The sequence below is a fragment of the Ochlerotatus camptorhynchus genome, unplaced genomic scaffold (assembly GCF_037179485.1).
Source record: "Ochlerotatus camptorhynchus isolate MF236.1 unplaced genomic scaffold, CSIRO-AGI_Acam_v1.1 ptg000074l, whole genome shotgun sequence".
Taxonomy (NCBI): Eukaryota; Metazoa; Arthropoda; class Insecta; order Diptera; family Culicidae; genus Ochlerotatus; species Ochlerotatus camptorhynchus.
The window spans coordinates 373,713-393,537 of NW_027040564.1; the positions used below are offsets into that span (position 1 = coordinate 373,713).

Sequence of the window (19,825 nt, forward strand, 5' to 3'; positions counted from 1 at the left end):
TCTTCAATTGGCGTGGAACTGCTCAATGGGGAGAGGGGTTTTAAAATTCGAAAAAACGCCTACGTAATTTTTAAATGGCCCCTAACCAAACAAGGCATTTAAAAATGGTTATTTGTTTTGGTCTTATCAGTCTGAGCCTGGGACCTAGTGAGGGATGGTGAAAATCGCCCCCACAAAGTGCGGCAAGCAGAGGCATACTCAGGATTTGTGTTTAGGTGGCGAACTCTCAGTTTTGCGCCATCGACGCCAGGAAGACAGCTCTCACAGTTGGACCCTACCTATCAATCCATCAACTCATTGACCGGGGACTAACGGCGATAGGCGTGATCAGAGATTTTATGCCTCAGAAAATCCCGGCGGCGTCAACTGGGATTGAACCTAGTCCTTTTGGGGTGAGAGGCAATCACGCTTACCACTACACCACCGGTGCCGCTAAGAAAAATAGATTTCACAACGAATTCTCACTATTATACCTGGTTTACTCTGACATAAAGTGGGAGTTATTTAGCCCAGGGATGCTAGCTGCATTTCGAAAAAAATCTTCAGCGATATCCACGAGATGTCATCGCTACTTTTTAAGCTTTTTAAATCAGAGTCTTCTCAGAAGATCAGAAACCATCTTTGAAGTCAAAAGCATTTCGAAAAAGTTAAGAGATCACAATTTTATTACTGACAGCTTCATAGAAGCAAGGAGAACTTCTTGAATGTAAATGGAACGTTGTAGAATTTCCATGCACTTCATGTAGATCTTCAAAAAACATCGTAGAACCTTCGAAAACTTGATAAAAATTCATTGAATTGTGTAAAAGAACGGCGCCGGTAGTGTAGTGGTAAGCGTGATTACCTCTCACCCCAGCAGGCCTGGGTTCAATACTAGTCGGCGCCGCCGGGATGTTCTGAGGCATAACATCTCTGATCACGCCTTCCTTCGGATGGGAAGTAAAGCCGTTGGTCCCCGGTTCATGAGTTGATGGGTCGATAGGTAGGGTCCAGGTGTGGGAGCTGCCTTCCTGGCACGTCGGTAGCATTGGTGCTCAGCACGGAAAACAAGATCGACGGAAAAAAAACAAACCAAAAGGAATTGTGTAAAAGGTCAGGAAACTTTCTAGTAGTGCAACAAATTTTATAGAAATTCGACAAAAGTTTGTGAAAGCTCAGTGAACTTCATAGAACTTCAGAGCATTTTGTAGAACTTCATCAAACGTTGATAAAAATACGCGAACTTTAGAGAAATTTAGCGCATTTTGCATAAACTCGGGACGTTCACGGACTTTTCAGATATTCATATTCCATCAAAGAAATCTAAGACTTCTTGTCTCCAGAGTCTCATCGTCACCCACTGGTCACCATAGCCGGTCAAGCTCCAGACGAAGCTAGAACCGCACTAACGTTCATACTGGCACCAGTGCTCTGATGAGACAGCAAAACTTCACCCCAAGCTCCTCCCCTGATCCTATTATTCGATAATGTACCCCTGTAACCTCGAATAAGTCGTAAGTATTCGAGAATGAACAATGAACTATCGGCTCTGCAAAGCTAACGCGATTGAGCATTGCAGATAAACGAACTAAAGTTCATGAAATTTAATATAAATACATGGAATTTCATAGACATTAGACTTCCCAAGTAACATTGCAAGCTTTATAGAGATTTTATAGCATTCTACAAGTCTAAATCATGGTCCACGGAACTCTCATAAATCCAAAATTATTACTTGGGTTAGGTCCTTATTACGGGTGTCACTTCACGGTGAAAAAAAGTGAAGGGCCTTATTACGGGTGTCACTACACGGTGATAAGGAAGTGATACTCAGAATAAGAGCCGTGATTGCCGTACAAAATAAATGGGAATCACTTCACCGTGACGACAAGTGACAAGTTTGCACCGTGAAGTGACTTCCGTAATAAGCCCCGAAGTGACAAGTTGTCATTCACGGTGAAGTGATTCCCGGGCAAAGCGGGCCTCATTACGGGTGTCACTACACGGTGATAAGGAAGTGATATTGGGAATAAGAGCCGTGATTGCCGTACAAATCAAATGGGAATCACTTCACCGTGACGACAAGTGACAAGTTTTCACCGTGAAGTGACATCCGTAATAAGGCCCATCAACTCGGGAATCACTTCACCGTGAGTGAAAAATTGTCACTTCACTTCCTATTCACCGTAAAGTGACACCCGTAATAAGGGCCTATACACAAAGAGTGAATTGTGAAGAAATTTAGGGTGCGTTGTAAAAATTTGGAAACCTATGTAGAACTGGGAACCTAAAACAAGTTTGGGAAACTACGTTGAAGTTATGGTAGTTCTGTAGAAATTCAAGAAACTTTGTTTAACTTCAGGTAACTCCACAGCAAACCAACGAAATTCAATAAAAAAAATCAGGGATCTTTGTAGGAGTGCAGAAAATTTCATAGGAATTCTAAGAACTCTGTAGAAGTCAAGCGGGTACGTACACACTTAGAAATTATCGCCAACTTCAGTCATTTTACCGAAATCTGAACAGCTGAACTGTTCGGAAAAATGTAAGCAATTCAATTCAATTGCTTTTCAGCTACTTTGAAACTAAATCTCCACTAAAATGACAAGATTTGATCATTTGAGCAAGGTTGAACTTGTATTGAAATTATTTTCAAATTCAATGGTCTTTAAAATGAAGGTCATAGTTTTACCGAACGTTCAGCTGTTCTAATTTCGGTAAAATTTAGCGAACACGACAACAAAATCTTAGTGTGTAGCAATACCAGGAACTTCGCGAAACTTCATAGAAGAGCTGGGATTTTTTTTAAAGTTTAACGAACTTTGTAGGAGTTTAGCCAAAATTTAGGAAGCTCAGTGTGCTTCGTAGAAGACCAGGACATTTTGCAGAATCTCAAGGAGTATTGTAGAAATTCAGCATACTTTTTAAAGCTTCAGGGTTTGATTTGAAAATGTTGGGAACTTTGTTTCTTTGGGAACATTCGTAGAAAAAGTTCGTCTTTCCTGATGTTTGGAGAAGGTCTGAGATCTTCGTTGAATTGAAAGAACTTGGAAAGAAACATTATGGAACTATGGATCATTTTCAAGAAGTAGAGATTTGAGAACTTTGTAGATGTTAGAGAAAGAGAGAGAAAGCAGTTTTTAAGCTCTGCTGGAATTTGTTTGTGGAAAATTCCACTTTCGCCACCTGCTCAGTACAGTGCTGCATGTAAAAGATTCCATATACAATAAAATCGGCCCTTATTACGAGTGTCACTTCACGGTGAAAACGAAATTAAGTGACCACTTGTCACTCACGGTGAATTGATCGCCGTGAACATCAAATGGGAATCACTTCACTGTGAAGTGACATCGGTAATAAGGGCCATCATAGGACACAGTCATAGGGACAAGGTGAATTCACTGTCTAATTTACTATCAAAATCATTTATCTGAATTTTTAAAAAGATATTAAGGCCAAGATTCTTCAAGAAAAAAATTTCTTCAAGGGAAGATATTTGCAAGAGAAATTTTGTAGGCTTTGTAGTTCGTTAGCAATAAATCAGAGAAAGCTCCTTGCGAATTGTCTACAACTTGAAAACAAGGCCAACATTACGAAAAGAAATATGACGAGAATTTATAGAGGAACTGATGGTTTCTATATTTGAAATATTTCCGAGATTCAATACTTGAAAAATTAATCTTGGTTCAGGTTCAGGAAAATTGGTGAACTTTTGGAAAATGAATGTTGATTATCTATCTTATCACTTTATAAGTTCAACAAAAAGTGCAGAATCGGTTATGACCTGCCTTTTTATTTAAAATCGTTTTGGTGTCTTTATCAAACTTATTCCTTGATTGATTAGGAATAAGTGTGCAGGACCCACCAACACGATACATCGTAAAATTACACTTTTGTTTTGTCATTCTGTACTTTTGAGATGCCCAGTTAGTCTAGTCTGCAGCTAAACTTGTTTGTTGAGCAGTTAATTAGTTTAGCTTTATTATAGAGACTTTCAGCTGTTAATAAGTCCCAGGGAATTCTAGATAGCATTATTTAGGAACTTCGGGAAAATTCTAAGGAAATCTGAAATGAATACCATGAACTATGCGAGGAAAGCTTCAGGTGAGTTTTGTGGAGGATTCGAAGAGAGTTATGATTAGAATAACATGGCAATTCTGATGAGAATTCCATGGAGATTGTAAAGAGGAGTCTAAGAGATCTCCAAAGAAAATTCTGAGATGAATTACATGGAAACAATAAGCAGAATATATAGTAAATTTTGAGGATTATCCCAAACAACTTGTGATCACCTTTCTAAGATAATTCTGACCACAAATTCAACAATATTCTAGCTTGAACTCTAAAGAAATTCTGAGTTAAATTTCTAAAGAATTTTGATGAAAATTCCAAGAGAATTCGAATTTGAAAATAATTTGAAAGGAATTGTATGGAGGATATCAATAATTTAACAGCATACATACAGGGTAATGCAAAGTAACTGTCACTTAAGAAAATGATTATTATCAGGGTTCAATTGCATGAATTTTTGTTATCAGTTTATTTCAAATATACTACATATATAACCATCAATTTAGTTAAATCCCTTTGCTTTAGTTACTAGCCTCATTCATCACAAAAATAAATCACAGTGGGCACGCATATTTTAATTCTAGTCCTGCTGAAGTCCTGGCGATGCGTTTAAGCCCTGATTTTTAACGGATTTTCCAAGCAAAGTTCCTTTGTCCTTTTAGAAGAATAAATGTTTCATTCACTCGGAGAGATTCCTTTCTGTCACATGACTTTATACATAAAGCGTCCTATTTTGTCACGTCCATGCCCAAGTAACAATTTGGGTTTTATGAGGGTACTGTAGACCATGATTTAGACTTGAAGAGTGCTTTAAAACCTCAATAAAACTTATAATGAGTGCCTCCATGAAATCGAATACGAATTAAATTCAAAATAATCCAACTATCAATATAAGCTGACATTTGTACACACTTTAAAATAAAAATATTAGAACACATAATCATTTTACCCATTGAAAGTTATGTCCATGTGAAATCGGTGACAGTTACCCTGCCTCAACATGTACAGTTATTAGTTAGGAAAGAACATCCGAGTGGTAGTAGTAGCTATGCGTAGAATTCCAAGGATAATTCCAACTGAATTGTAATGGAAACTTAACAGAAATTTCATACTTTACATCAAAAGCATCCAGACAGGAATTCCAAGAGAATACTGATAACAATGCAAAGGAAAGCTGAATTTGATAGGTCCAAAGGAGTACTAAGGTGAACTCTAAGAAAATAGTTCAAGCGAATAACGAATAATTTTAAAGAGCTTCAGAGAACATTCCAAGAGAATTTCGCTAGGTTAATACTTAGGAAATGCTGAGGAGTGTTCCTACGGAACTTATTGGTGAATTTAATGATCACTCCTATTCCCTATTTCGATTGAAATGGAGTTCCCCTTTTTTTGTCTAGGATATATTTTTTGAACAGAACATAAAATAGGGGTGATAATCCTGACCAAGGGATTCTAAGGGGATTCAGCGTATTCCAAATGAATATCATAAAGAATTATTTAGAAAATAGAATAGATCTCCTGCTAAAATCATCAACAATAGGAAGAAAATTGTATAGTGAATAGTTGTCTGGAGAGCATACTCAAAGCGTTATGGAGAAAATTTTAAGAGAATGGCTAACAGAATACCAAGATTGTTCTTTAGAAAATTAAACAAGAATTAAACAAGAGTAAACTGTTGATGATTCCAAGAGAACTCTTGAGAAAACTACAATAATTGCTTGTCAAGAGTTCCAATGAAATGACCAAGGAGAATTTTCAAAGTTATGGTTTGCAAAATTTCTGAAATTTATCGTGTGCTGCTATCGTCGTTCAAATTCGTGGCGGCGACGATTGTCACGCAAAATGAAAAGAAAGAAAACCACCGAAACGCAGGCCTGCACATAGAATAACAACCTTGGAACGAGTCAACCATGATGTTCGATCAGCATCGAGCACGCATCCTATTACACCACAAATATCGCTCATTAAGGTGTGGTGCACAAATTACGGAGCGCCAAAAATCTGGATGTTGTACATAGGGGCGCTATGTAACAATCTCATATTAAATAAAAACCTAAATTGACTGCTTTAAAAGTGTTTAGTATGTAAAGCAAGCTTCCCTGCCCTTAAGAACTCTAGTAAAAGTATGGAAAAATGTCACCACAACACTGAAAAGAGTTGTTTCAATCGAGCACAGCAGTTACAGAAGTGCATTTTGACGGTTCACGGACGCCCAAACTTTTACTTAGAGGACTTTACCCTGCCCACCTCCATGAGTTCCGTTGGATTTGATAAAGAGCCACACATTGTTGAGATATTGTTAAAAATCTAACCCTGCTTGTTGATTCCGAATTCGTCCTACGAGTTTTAATTCCGTCCAAACGCATTGAAACGCCATTGGATTTTCTTCGTCCTACGGATGAAGGTAGAAAATGCGAGTTCGCTAGGAGCGCTTCTTTTGTTTTGAGAACAATGAGTGTAAATACTCATACAATACGCTTTAATAAGCTTTGTGTTGTAGCTTGTGAACTAACGCATCGGTATAAACGTCTTACTGATTTGTGCACGGTGAAATCATTGATTATACTGATGTTTTCTGCTCGATAGAACGAAAATGGACGATTACGACGAAATAGCGCTCTACCCTTCCTCTCATCATGCCTTGCACAGTAGTACTGTCAACCTCACCTACCATCCTTTTCCACCACTTCTCCAAATCAGATGGTGTTTTGATTGTTTTGCCACATTTCTTCAATATGCGCTTGATAATTGGCCAAAATTTTTCAATGGGACGAAAATCTGGACAATTTGGTGGATTGATACTTTTTTCAATAAAATCGACATTATTTTGCTTACACCATTCTATGACATCGCGGCTGTAAAGGCAGCTGGGTAAGTCAGGCCAGAACTTTACGGGACCTTCGTGTTATTGAATGAAGGGCAAAATTATGTTCTGGAGACGCTCCTCCCTGTAAAGTTGTCCATTCATTCGCTCCAGTGATGAAAACCTTTGTTTTCTTTCCGCAACTGCAGATGCCTTGCCAAATCATCAACTTGCGAGCGAATTAATCTGCAAAGACAAATTTGAATTTATTCGGAGCATCCCCCTTCCGTTTAGCAAAGTAAAATTGTTGGCCCGAGATTTGTCCAAAGTCCATTTTTACGTAAGTTTCATCGTCCATCAAAATACATTCGTTATACTTGGTCAGAACTTGCTCGTACAGCTTTCTTGCACGGTTTTTGGCAACCAGGTTTTGTTTCAGCGTCCAGTTGGGATGTTTGCTGGCTTGGTACGACCGGAAACCTTCTCGCATACAGATCTCGTAATTTTGTGATCACAAGTAAGAACACTTGATGTCTTATTACATCTTTGCTCTGATTAACAGGATAAACAAGTCACCGCATTACGCAGCTCTGAATGAAGAGATCGTACGTGTTTTTCCTAGTATTTATATTTTTAATTTATTTTTCGCTCAAATTAATGAGTTTACTGTCCCTCACATATGATTCAACACTAAAAAAAAAACATTTCTAACTTATCCTCTCTTTTCCTCTCATACCACACCACGAAATCCAAGCATCCGCAATTCCTACTTTTTTCGCTTGTTCGACATTGCTTTCGCACATTCCTGATTCATAGCCGCGCCGCCGACACTCAGCCGACTCGTGACAAAAAGCAAAAAAAAATCACCGTTTTCATTTCAGTTCAATCACTTACAATTCTAAAACCGTGTATCACGCCAAAACGTCAAACAAGTCGCCACTTCGGCAGTCGATTGTTATTTTTAAATCCACAGCTGATTTGAATCGAATGCACTTTTCTTTCAGGTCCAAGCCACGCTGAACCGAATCCGTGCCAGCAAGAACATGCTGAGCCAACTCCAGAGCAACGATTCGCTGGATCAGGTCCGCAACGAAACCCGATCCAAGCTGAGCGAACAGACCGCCCAAAAGCTGGCGGAAAAAATGTCCAGCTACGATGATTCCAGCGATCTTTCCTCCACCGAAAAGAAGTCCGTGAGGAAAACTCTCAAGGTAAAGTACAGCTTGGCTAGAGTCTAATCACGATCCGTACTAATTTTCTGCCCGTCAACAAGCTCCGGCTGCTAATAACACTAATCTTACGCTTTTCTATTCTGCCTTCTATCTATCCGCTTGCCTTGCCCATATCCTGCTGCAGCTTAAATACCAATCAGTGCTACAGAATCTGCAATATTCGGAAACCTACTAAGCTTTTTGAAACCGTTTCTTCTAAAATGAACCTGCCCGCCTTGAAATGCCCTTTTCCCCCTGTCAACCGTAGATTAGAGCAGTAACCGATAGCAGCTCCTCGCTGGATGCCAAGAGTGCCCTCCAGTGGAAGGACGAAACTGCGGAGTCATTTGCGGCTAAGCGAGCCAGCGCGACCAAGGCCCGTCTGGCCGATCTGGACCAAGAGATGATGGATTTCGAGGAAAAGCAAGCCGCCCGGGCCCGTCGATCGGCCCATCTGAAGAAAGTGCTAGCAGAAACTGCTTGCGAAGAGTTGATCCCGGCTACCACTACCGAGCAGGCCGGAACCAGGGTGACAACCGGAATGGTCCGATTCAAAACGCAAAAGAAGGTGGTCTCATTCTAGGCGCGCGTTCAATCTTAGGAGTAAAGAATTTTATCTTTTTTTAATTTGAATTCCTACGTTTTCCGTTATAGTTTCGTATAATGTATAAATTTTTGATAAAGAAAACAGAACACACTATTTAAACTCTTAGCCCGTAAGACATTCGCAAAATAGATATCTTTCAACTGGCACAAGGCATTGCTATATCCCCTTTTCTCACTGTGTTTCTCATGAGTTGGGATCGTAGAATTAATTACTGTTAGGAATGAAAATACAGAGTTAGCAACCAGAAATGTTAATTATAGATAAATAAACAGTTATATGCCAAAAAATAAAGTAAAACAATGATTCACACCGAGAAATATTTGCAGAGGTGCACACTTACAGATGATGATAAGTATAATCTATTTTAATTTCGCAGAAAAAAAAGACCCGTGTGCGACCAGAATATCCTTGAAGAATGAGAATGATGAACTCCCCCCGTGAATTGAGGTGGGTTGAATCACGGCTTGTGTGTTGTTTTATTTATTCATATGTTATGCAAGCCGGACAGGACGTCAAATCAATTACGAACCAACGGAACAGAAATTGTCAATCGAGAACACTCATCTCTTTACCCATGTACTATTGTAGCAAGCTTTTATATCTTTTAGTTGATTCGACTTGAGTATGGATTATATCTCACCTGCACTGGGCTCTATGCTTAGCGAGGAGTGGATGAAGTGAATATTAGTCGAAGAAATTTTCATACAAGTTTTTGTTTTATTTCGTGCATATAGCTTATACTACCTTTTAAAACACCTTACCATTAAAATGAATACTGATAATAAAATAAACCATTACCGTTGAAAATGTTTGTTTTACTGGCATGATGGTGGGATGGTCCAAGTGCAATGAACAGTGAAATAGGAAACTCATATCAGCTGTAATTACACAGAGAACCAACAGGTGATGCTTGGGACTAACATAGGGCTTAGATATAATTTTGGACCGACTAAGCAGAACCCGCCTTTTGCTTCAATTTTTTGAGCGGTTGACTTTGAAATTAATTTACCTTTCCGTGCGTACCTTAAGATTTCATAAATAGGGGAAATGGCTCTAATGTTGGCCTATGGATCTAAGATTGGGTCCATCGCTAAAAATCTGCTATTTATCAATTTTATCTAGATGAACGCGTCATTGGGACGGTACTAATGGATACTTTTGGTCGCTATTGAAAATTTAGTCGATTGTTATTTGGAGGCGAACCAGCCCAAGGCTGAAAGCCTCCTTAATAAAGCTAAATAATAATAATAATAGTCGATTGTTGAATTTATGTATGGACCCAAAGTAGGGAGATTTAGGCCAACATCCCAGCAAAGTCTAGCATCAAAATGACAGCAAATTGAAATCAAGTTTTGATATCGACATCAAACTGAAATCATAATTTGATTTCAGTTTACGCAATTGACAAATTTGATACCTAATTCTGATTTCATTTTGCTGTACATTTGCTCTTCAAAAATATGTTGTTGCGGGTTTGTTTTCATTGCCTTAGCATATCATCAAATTGAATACTTGTTTTGTTATCAAGAGGAAAAATGGATACCAAATTTAGTTTTCAGTTTGCTCTCACTGATAGCAGAAATAGTTTTCAATGTGATGTCACAGGAAGATTTTTTTGCTCTCAATTTTGATATTTTAACCGTTAAAACGACCAAAACGACAGCAACCTGAGTAATCATTATCAGCAAAATCAGAACATCAAATTTAGATTTCAATTTGATCTCAAACTTTACTCGGGATTATATGCATTTCCTCTATTTCATGATTTCAGATCAAAAATTTCCTGTTTAAAACACATTCACTGTATTTACTTACATGCCACATTCAAGTTCCATTAAGTTCCGATGCGTACTCCTAGCAAATTGAAGCTCAAAAAAAGTTCCAAAAGCATCCCTGAGCACTTCTTGGAAACTTCAGGCAAGACTGAAAACATGGCCACAACAAAGTTCCGAACAAGTTCCCAGCGGAACTTCTTAGCAAAAAAGTTTCTTAAATGGTCCGTCATAGCCCACATAACTTATTTTCTGAAAGTTTCGTTCAAGTTCCGCCAGAAGCTGCTTTGAATGCTCTTCAATTATGGTACCAGAACTTTCAAGTTTTTATAACGACTTAGAGCACCACCACGGGAGGCGCTATCTCTATCCCTATAATAAGGCTCCATCTAGGTAGCTATTTTAGCTTAGCACCTCGTTCTTCCACCGATGATACATGTTTGTTTATATTTTGAGTTCAGCGACTTGAGTAATGTTTTTCCACCGTGTAGTACTAAAACCCAAAACAATATGACCACGAAGAACATCGTTATATTGATGTAATATTTCATTTGTATCAGTCAATCAATATGTAATAGTTGTGTAGTTATATCATGAGTATTCCAAATGCATTGACGGCAGATTGTTTCCCGAGAGCAGCTGATTCCATCGTTTTAAGTGTCGAGGAAGACATTGAAGTTGTTTACCAGTCACATGAACTGTCGTTAAGGGCTTCGGAAGAAGACGAGAAAAATCGGCCTGGCAAAAAACCGAATATCAACAGAGGAGCTCATGTAGGAGCTGAGCGACTGTTTCAGGATTACTTCTCCGAGAATCCCACGTATAGGCCCTTATTACCGATGTCACTTCACGGTGAAGTGACAACTTATCACTCACGGTGAAGTGATTCCCATTTGATTTACACGGCAATCACTTCACCGTGAGTGAGAACTGGTCACTTCACTTCGTTTTCACCGTGAAGTGACACCCGTAATAAGGGCCATAGTGATTCACAGTTTCGGTGGCGGTTTCGAATGTCCCGAAACTTGTTTATAAAGATTGTTGCAGAAATAGAAGCCGCGAATCTTTACTTCGTGCAAAAGCGAGATGGGGCTGGTAAACTAGGATTCACTGGACTTCAAAAATGCACCGCCGCAATCCGTCGCTTGCATATGGCATGCCAGTGGATGCTGTAAATGAAAATATCAGGATGGCAGAGACAACAGCGCTGAAATCTCTTGTGGAGTTTTGTGAAACCACTGTTCGTATTTACGGCCCCAAGTAGGGTTAACTTTCCCATTTCCGGCCTATTAAGCACAACCCGTCATTCTTAATCTAGCACAGTTTAGCACCAAACGGAATGTTATTATCACTGATGGCTTCCAAATTTATTTACCTCTCTGTACGTACCATAATATAAGATAAAGATCAACCAATCGTTGAGATATTGTCAAAAGTCTAACACTGCTTGTTGACGCCAAACTCGGCCTACGGATTCTATACTCGGCCTAACGCATTTAAACGCCATTGAAACGCCAATGAATTCACTTCGGCCTATCGGATGAAGATAAAAATTGATTCAGTCGGAGCGCTTCTTTTGTTTTTGGGAATAATGGGTGCAAACTTCCATACCACGCGTTCTCATTGACTTCGTTCGATAGCTTATTAACTAAAGTATCGTACCAAACGCATAATTGACTTGTTAACTCTGAAATCATGGATTAATTTGAAGTTTTCTGTTCGATAGGCCCAAAATGGGTGATTAGGCCAAACTAGTTCTCTACCGTACCTAGGCTATTTGACACCTGACGATGTGGAGAGGTTGTTGCGTGTTGGAAAGAGTCGTAGATTTCCTGGAATACTAGGATCCTTAGACTGCTGCCATTGGACATGGAAGAATTGCCCTACAGCATGGGCCTGCCAGTTTCGCGGAAAAGAAATAAAAAAAACAATCGTCCTTGAAGCAGTAACAAACTACGATCTTAGGATCTGGCGTGCCTTTTTTGGGATGCCAGGTTTAAATAATGACGTTAACGTTCTTGAGAGCTCCACTTGCTAAATACGCAGTAAACGGGCGACAATACAGCGTTGGCTACTATCTTGCTGGCTGCTTAGAATTCTTGAACTATTCCACGAATGGTTTAGATGATACCCTGAACACGTCGTTAAACCAAATTACCATGTACATTTTATTAGGGATATACTGCCGTTATACGCATAACTGTCCCATGTTCTACACAGCAAAAAATAAGGAATTTTACATGACATGTTAATCATTTTAAAATTACATCGCTTTAAAATATGTTTTGATTTAATTTTTCATTATAACGGCGCCTGTGGTGTAGTGGTAAGCGTGATTACCTCTCACCCCAGCAGGCCTGGGTTCAATCCCAGTCGGCGCCGCCGGGATGTTCTGAGGCATAACATCTCTGATCACGCCTTCCTTCGGTTGGGAAGTAAAGCCGTTGGTCCCCGGTTCATGAGTTGATGGGTCGATAGGTAGGGTACAGATGTGGGAGCTGCCTTCCTGGCACGTCGGTAGCATTGGTGCTCAGCACGGAAAACAAGATCGATGGAAAAAACAAACCAAAGGAAAAAAAATAAAATTTAACTAAAAATCATGCACATTAAAAGAACTCATAAAATAACACGTTTATTCGATTAAGTTTCTCTTACAGTGTTATATTCTCCACGCGATGTAAAAACTTATCGAAGAGCATCGGATTTTCAACTATAAAACCTATAAATTTACATGCTCGTGCAAGTTTAAATCAACAAACATTGAGAAAACTAATATGGTGGACGGACCGATTATTCGATCAGTTTTTTTATCCGCCAGGTCACTTCATTAGTGGAGAATGTCGGAAAAAGTGTATTGTAAGTTTTGTTCGCTCAGTTTTGGTTATTTGAATGATTTATCCTGCATAAGCGCGTCCACAAATAGAAAATGGATGAAAGCTAAAATATTGATTAAAGCCGTTTTATACAGAGAGCACTTTTAGTTCGTTCAGAAAATCAAAAATTTGGATATGGAAAAATAGAAAAACATTCTAAAATGCGCTGGTGGTTCTTTTTTCTCCTGACTGATCGTTTTGATGCAGCAGTGAAAGTGTACACAGATAAAAATTCTGAATTTTAATTGTGATGTAAACATTCATTCACGTAAACTTAAATTTAACTTCACGCAACCGAGCAACTTGTAAACAATGTTGTTTACAAAGATGGGTTTTGTATACGATATTTGCTACATTGCATGAAATGTGCCAGAACTTTACATGATATATAATGTAAACTTATATGATATATGACGCTCCATTTATGTGCATCATATTGAACAGAAATTTACACACATTGAATACAAATTTAATAGGCGCAACTAAATGAGCTATCGCGGCAGACTAATTTTTTATCAATGTTATAGCTGCCTAATTTTTAGATAAACGTCATGCTTATGAACAAACGAGTAATAAACTGTATTAAACTAAACGTAATCGCCAGGAGCACGGATTTCGGTCCTGCACGGTATGCGGTCAAAAGCTTTTGCAAGTTTATAATTTTAGAGTACTTTGAAGCTTGAAAGCCGAAACCGATACTAAAGTTGTCAAGATATTTTCACATTCATAGTCTCTCTCGCGACTGTAATTTCGTTTGAAAGCTTATTCTCACACATCATCTGCAAGTCTACGCTAGCACGATTTTTTCGTTAGTCTATCTTCGGGTGCACGTAACATTTTCTACGGTTCTGATGCTGTTTATGTGTGTTACCTATGTCTATGTTATTTCGTGTTTCTGTGTCACGCGTCAGAGGCGAAGTGAGGGTATGCTTTGACTTTGACAGTCTTTGGATGCCCCTTTCAGAATTGAAAAAATAATCTAGTGCCAGTTCTGATAATGAACGGTGCAGGTGGTGTATTGGTAAGCATGATTACCTCTCACCCCAGCAGGCCTAGGTTCAATCCCAGTCGGCACCACCGGGATGTTCCGAGGCATAACATCTCTGATAACTCTGATAAGTTGATGGGTCGATAGGTAGGGTCCAGGTGTGGGAGCTGCCTCCCTGGCGTTGGTAGCATGGTGCTCAGCACGGAAAACAAGGTCGACGGAAAACAAATCAAGGAAAGAAAAGGTTTTGATAGTGACTGAGTGGTAAGCGTGACTGGCTATACAAATGGTCACATCTTCCTGTGTAAGGGAAGTAAAATTCTGTGTTCTAACACCCTTCCCCACCCCCCCCCCCACCTCAGGTTTGATATGTCGGGTCCACGAGAAGTCAGCTTCCTGGCGTTAGTGCTTGGAACTCAGTTGGTGAACCGGGTAGTAATGGAAAATAAGCAATTAAAAATGGGTTCCTCATAGAGGGGGCAATATATTCACAAAATTTCTTAACGTATTAAATTCAAAATAAAATAAATCGAAGGTTTCTGACATTTTTGAATTTTTTGAAGGACCGCATGGGGACATTGGGTCAAAATTGATTTTTTTTTTATTGATCCAAATATCTTGAACATACAGACAATGTTGCCTAGCATGTGTAGATAATATAAAGCAGTTGTTTTATTTAAACAGTACTGTAAAGTACAAGGGCCTATGGGCACGAACGGAAGCTTGACGTAGGACCGCTAGTGGACCGAATAAATGTGAAGAGCATTTAGTTCTTTTAATTGATCAATTATTTATTATCTCAACTCTTTCCGTTTTTGAATTGTAGGCGTAGGAATTGTAGTAATTTTTTTTCAAATAAAAAGTTGATTAAGAGCATCAATCAAAATCACTTGCACCCCTGCTTCCAAGTTTGGTGTGCATTTCGTGCATTCCAAGCATTTTGTGTGGTCGTTGGGGGCTTTTGGTTCTGAATATGGGCAAACAGGCACAGATAAATTGTATTCCAACTATTTACTGATATAAGCTTGATGGCCCTGAAAAGAGCCGTTTTATTGTAGAGAACATCCATGGCCACTTACGATTGGCGTGTTTAGTGTAGGTGTGAAGGAGTGGACTAGCCACCTTCCTACTGCTGCTATTGCTGCTCACCACGCCGTCCGAAGCGAAAATGTGCTAATGCCATACAGCAGGGCTCTTTTATATCTTTTCAGGTTAAAGCAGAATGATGTGCAACCAAGTGGTACAAAAGCTACAAAGACTCCTCCCATTATGAGTAGTTTGCTATCAAGTAGCAACACGTGCTTTTTTTTGTGTACACGGCGAATGAGAACGACCCAAATTTGAGTTTAGTTCACTCATAATCGCCAAAAGTGCAGGAACTCAGCGATGAGTAAATTTGACTCATGGTTTCCTGTGGAAAACCTAAAAAATCTGCTGGAAAATGAGGAAATTGACGAAAATTTTATTGACTCTCGGAGTAGTACCAATAGCCTGAGTGAATCCAATCTTTAATTTTCTGAAATTCGGGATTTTTTTCCTGGAAAATCCTGGAAAAACCTGGGAAGCAAATTTACTTATCGCTGAGTTCCTGCACTTTATGTGATTTATGAGTTGACTTAACTCAAATTTGGGTCGTTCTAATTCACCTTGATATCACTTTGAAAGATACCGGCGCCGGAGGTTAGCGTGATTGCCTATCACCTCAGCAGGCCTGGGTCTAATCTCAGTTGGCGCCACCGGCATGTTCTAAGGCATAACATCTCTGATCACGCCTTCCTTCGGGAAGTAAAGCCGTTGGTCTCCGGTTGAGTTGATGGGTCGATTGGTAGGGTCCAGGTGTGGGAGCTACCTCTCTGGCGTCGGTAGCATTGATGCTCAGCACGGAAAACAAATCTCGCGTCACTTTTCAATAAGTTCTATCTACATTGATCGATTCTCTTCATCGCCTCTCACTCTTTCGTAAATAACTTGGCTTCAAAAATGTTTCCTGTCGTCTTCGTCGAATAAAAAGCTTGATTTTTGCTTCTTCCATCGAAAATATCCGGCCGTGGCGATTCAAAGAGAAAGTTGATGAAGATAACATATCAAAATCATTTGTTTCGCTGCTTCCAAGTTTGGTTACATGAGCATTTTGTGTGGTTGGTGGGGCGTGTGGCTCTGAATATAAATAAACAGGCAGATGAATTCTATTCCTACTCTTTACTGTAATAAGCTTGGTGGCCCTGAAAAGAGCCGTTTTGTTGCCAAGGTTGGTGATGATTTAACCTCCGAAACCAAACAGAGTGCACCTCTGTCACTTCAAAACGTAGATAACATCCATGGCCGCCTACACTTGGCGTGTTTAGTGTAGGTGACAGCATCACGGATCTCATTTTTCAGGAACACCTTCAGCACACCTCGTAAATCAGACCGGAGATACGTCAGACACCACCACGGCGAGCCAGAAGACAGATGGTGGTTATCTCGAAGAATTTGCGTTTGGTTCTGAATATGGCGATGAGTGTGCAAAATATTACGCAATTCCATCCTCCCTATTCGCACGCGCCCGAGGATCGGAGGCGAATGCCACTTCGACTTGTTTCGTCTACTTACTACTCACTGACGACTGTGCTGGGGAAACAGCATATGCATGTAGGTAATTGCTGGATTTGTTAGTTAATTCGACGCTTTTCGACAATGCTGGACATTTACCAGTTTTTCAATAGTTTCTTGTTGAAAATCAACATTCGGAAGCATTGTATCGATGCGTTGCCATATTTCTGATCGATTGGTGATAACATTATTGAAATTGGACCAGCTGAGTTATTAACGTTAAAAATCTTTCTCAATTTGTTACATGTTACATTTTCGGTTTTCACAAAGTGTACCCCCATATAGAAATCAAAGACGTAGTCCTACGTCAAAATGCGTTGTTAAAAATTTCCACAGGCAAACAAAAGTTTTAACATATTTTTATGTGGATAGATGAAGGTAACAAGCTATCTTCAGTCATACATCCGAAGAACATTGTGATCATATCCAAGTGTAGTCCAAATAGCTACGTTACTTTTAAATATTTTAAATATTTTATCCAAATTTATGTTTTGACCCCATGACACCCCCCGTAAGGTTTTTCATTGGTCTATTTTTAATTTAATTTTAATAAAATGTGATACCATAATTTCAATCAGCCATTTCCAAGACAGTCGTAAATATATCATTGATGAATATATTGACATGCTTAAAATTAATTTTCTCGCTCAAATGTGACTGCTATAAGAAAGGGACCGAATTTTTTTGATTGTTTGGCCCATTGTCACCTCTACTTACGGTATTGCTATCAGATCCTTTAAAATTTAAATGTTTTAAGTGTTTATTTAAGCTAGGTACTACAATACTTTTCGAAAATGTAGGATTCGAAAAATGTTGAACTGAATGCATATATTTGCAATACTGATATTTTTCTAAGATTGAAAATATTTTTTTTTAGCTGTTTCGTTTATGTACTAGGCTTAGTCCTGTGTGACACTTTGCGGAGCCAAAATCAGTAATGTTTGATTTACATTTTAAATAGCAGTATTTCTAGGTTTATATTGGGTACCAATTACTCGTGGCAGGCTCGAGGTGAATGGGTAACAATTTTGATTGGAAGGATCTAGGTAGGAAACTGGTTTCTGAAGCCTTCTTCAGATACTACTCTCGGACGGTTGACCAAATCCTGGCTGGGCAGGGGCAAGTAGCACAGGAACAGACTGGGACACAATGTCGGGAAATTGTTTGGAAAGGAGGGGATGGTCACATCAAACTCTAACATCAAACGAACAAAGGAATTCGTAGATCGCTTTCATGTAGGGAAGATCACGTGTTCCCAATACATCTCTTACTTCACGGAAGGGTTGTCTACCTCGGGCCAGTAGGGTATCCAATAGTCGTGCTCTGGAGGCGTCATTACCCGGGCAATACCAAACTGCGTGATCGATGTCAACATAACCGGTTCTGCACCTACATATATTGCTGTCAACGAGGTTTATTCTATAGAGATGTGCGTCTAGCGACTAGTGGTTGGACATAAGTCTTGACATCACTCGAATGAATCCCCGACTTACATCCAGACCTTTGAACCACGCTCTCGAAGAAACATTTGGAATAATGGAATGTAACCACCGCCCAAGAGAATTACTTGTCCAATCTTAAAAGAGAACTCTGACGTACTAATGGGAAAAATTCATCATGTGAAATTCTTCTATCATAAATTTCGCCTTGTTGTGCGCCCACCTTTGCGAGAGAGTCTGCCTTCTCATTGCCTGGGATTGAGCAATGTGAAGGGACCCATACAAAGGTAATCATATATGATCTTTCAACCAGCAAACTCATCTGCTCCCTTACCTTTGAAAGGAAATAAGATGAGTGTCTACTTTGTTTCATCGACCGAATAGCCTCAAGTGAACTGAGACTATCCGAGAAGATGAAGTAATGGTCTATGGGCATATCAGAAATCATCCCCAATGCGAAGTTGATTGCTGCTAGCTCAGCAACATAAACGGAACAAGGTTCCTTACGTTTCCGAAAGACGGTTGAGTATTCATTGAAGACGCCGAAGCCAGTGGATCCATCAATGCGTGATCCATCAGTGAAAAATCTTCTATTGCAATTGACTTGTTGGTACTTTTCAGCAAAAATGCGGGAAATTGAGATAGGTCGAAGTTGATCTGGAACTCCTTGAATAGCCTGTTTCATGGAGAGATCATAGTCAATGGGGGAACTGTAGTTAGTAAAGCATACACGAGAGGGGTTATAGCAAGGAAGGCTTATATCCGATGATATATAATTAAGATAGATTCTCACGAATCTAGACTGGATGCTCAATTCGAGCATTTCTTCGAAGTTTACAATCACAAGGTTGTTACTGACACTACATTTAATCAACATTCTTAATGAGAGCTCCCAGAAATGGTTCTGCAGGGGTTTTACGCCCGCTAGGACCTCTAGACTCATATTGTGTGTTGAATGCATACAGCCAAGGGCAATACGTAAACAACGATATTGAATACGTTCCAATTTGATTAGGTGGCTTTTTCTTGCCGAGAGGAAGCAAAAAGAGCCATACTCAAGAACTGAAAGAATAGTCGTTTTATATAGTTTAATGAGGTCTTCCGGGTGAGCACCCCACCATGTACCGGAAATTGATCGTAGAAAGTTGATCCTTTTTTTTTTCCTTTGGTTTGTTTTTTCCGTCGATCTTGTTTTCCGTGCTGAGCACCAATGCTACCGACGTGCCAGGAAGGCAGCTCCCACACCTGGACCCTACCTATCGACCCATCAACTCATGAACCGGGGACCAACGGCTTTACTTCCCATCCGAAGGAAGGCGTGATCAGAGATGTTATGCCTCAGAACATCCCGACGACGCCGACTAGGAATGAAACCAAGGCCTGCTGGAGTGAGAGGTAATCACGCTTACCACTACACCACCGGCGCCGTTAAAGTTGATCCTTTGTTGACACTTTTGTTTCAAATACGTTATGTGGGCAAGGTTGTAAAT

The 19,825-nt window shown here is 39.6% G+C and overlaps 1 protein-coding gene across 1 annotated transcript in view; it reads left to right on the forward strand.

The window, feature by feature from the left end:
• Positions 1 to 9,023, forward strand: part of LOC135697564 (uncharacterized) — a 40,236-nt gene extending 31,213 nt beyond the window's left edge. The window contains exons 4-5 of the mRNA XM_065217326.1: positions 7,858 to 8,064; positions 8,333 to 9,023. Coding sequence (XP_065073398.1) covers positions 7,858 to 8,064; positions 8,333 to 8,647 — 522 coding nt within the window. The 3' untranslated portion in view covers positions 8,648 to 9,023. The remainder of the gene's footprint in view (positions 1 to 7,857; positions 8,065 to 8,332) is intronic.
• The last annotated feature ends 10,802 nt before the right edge of the window (positions 9,024 to 19,825 follow it).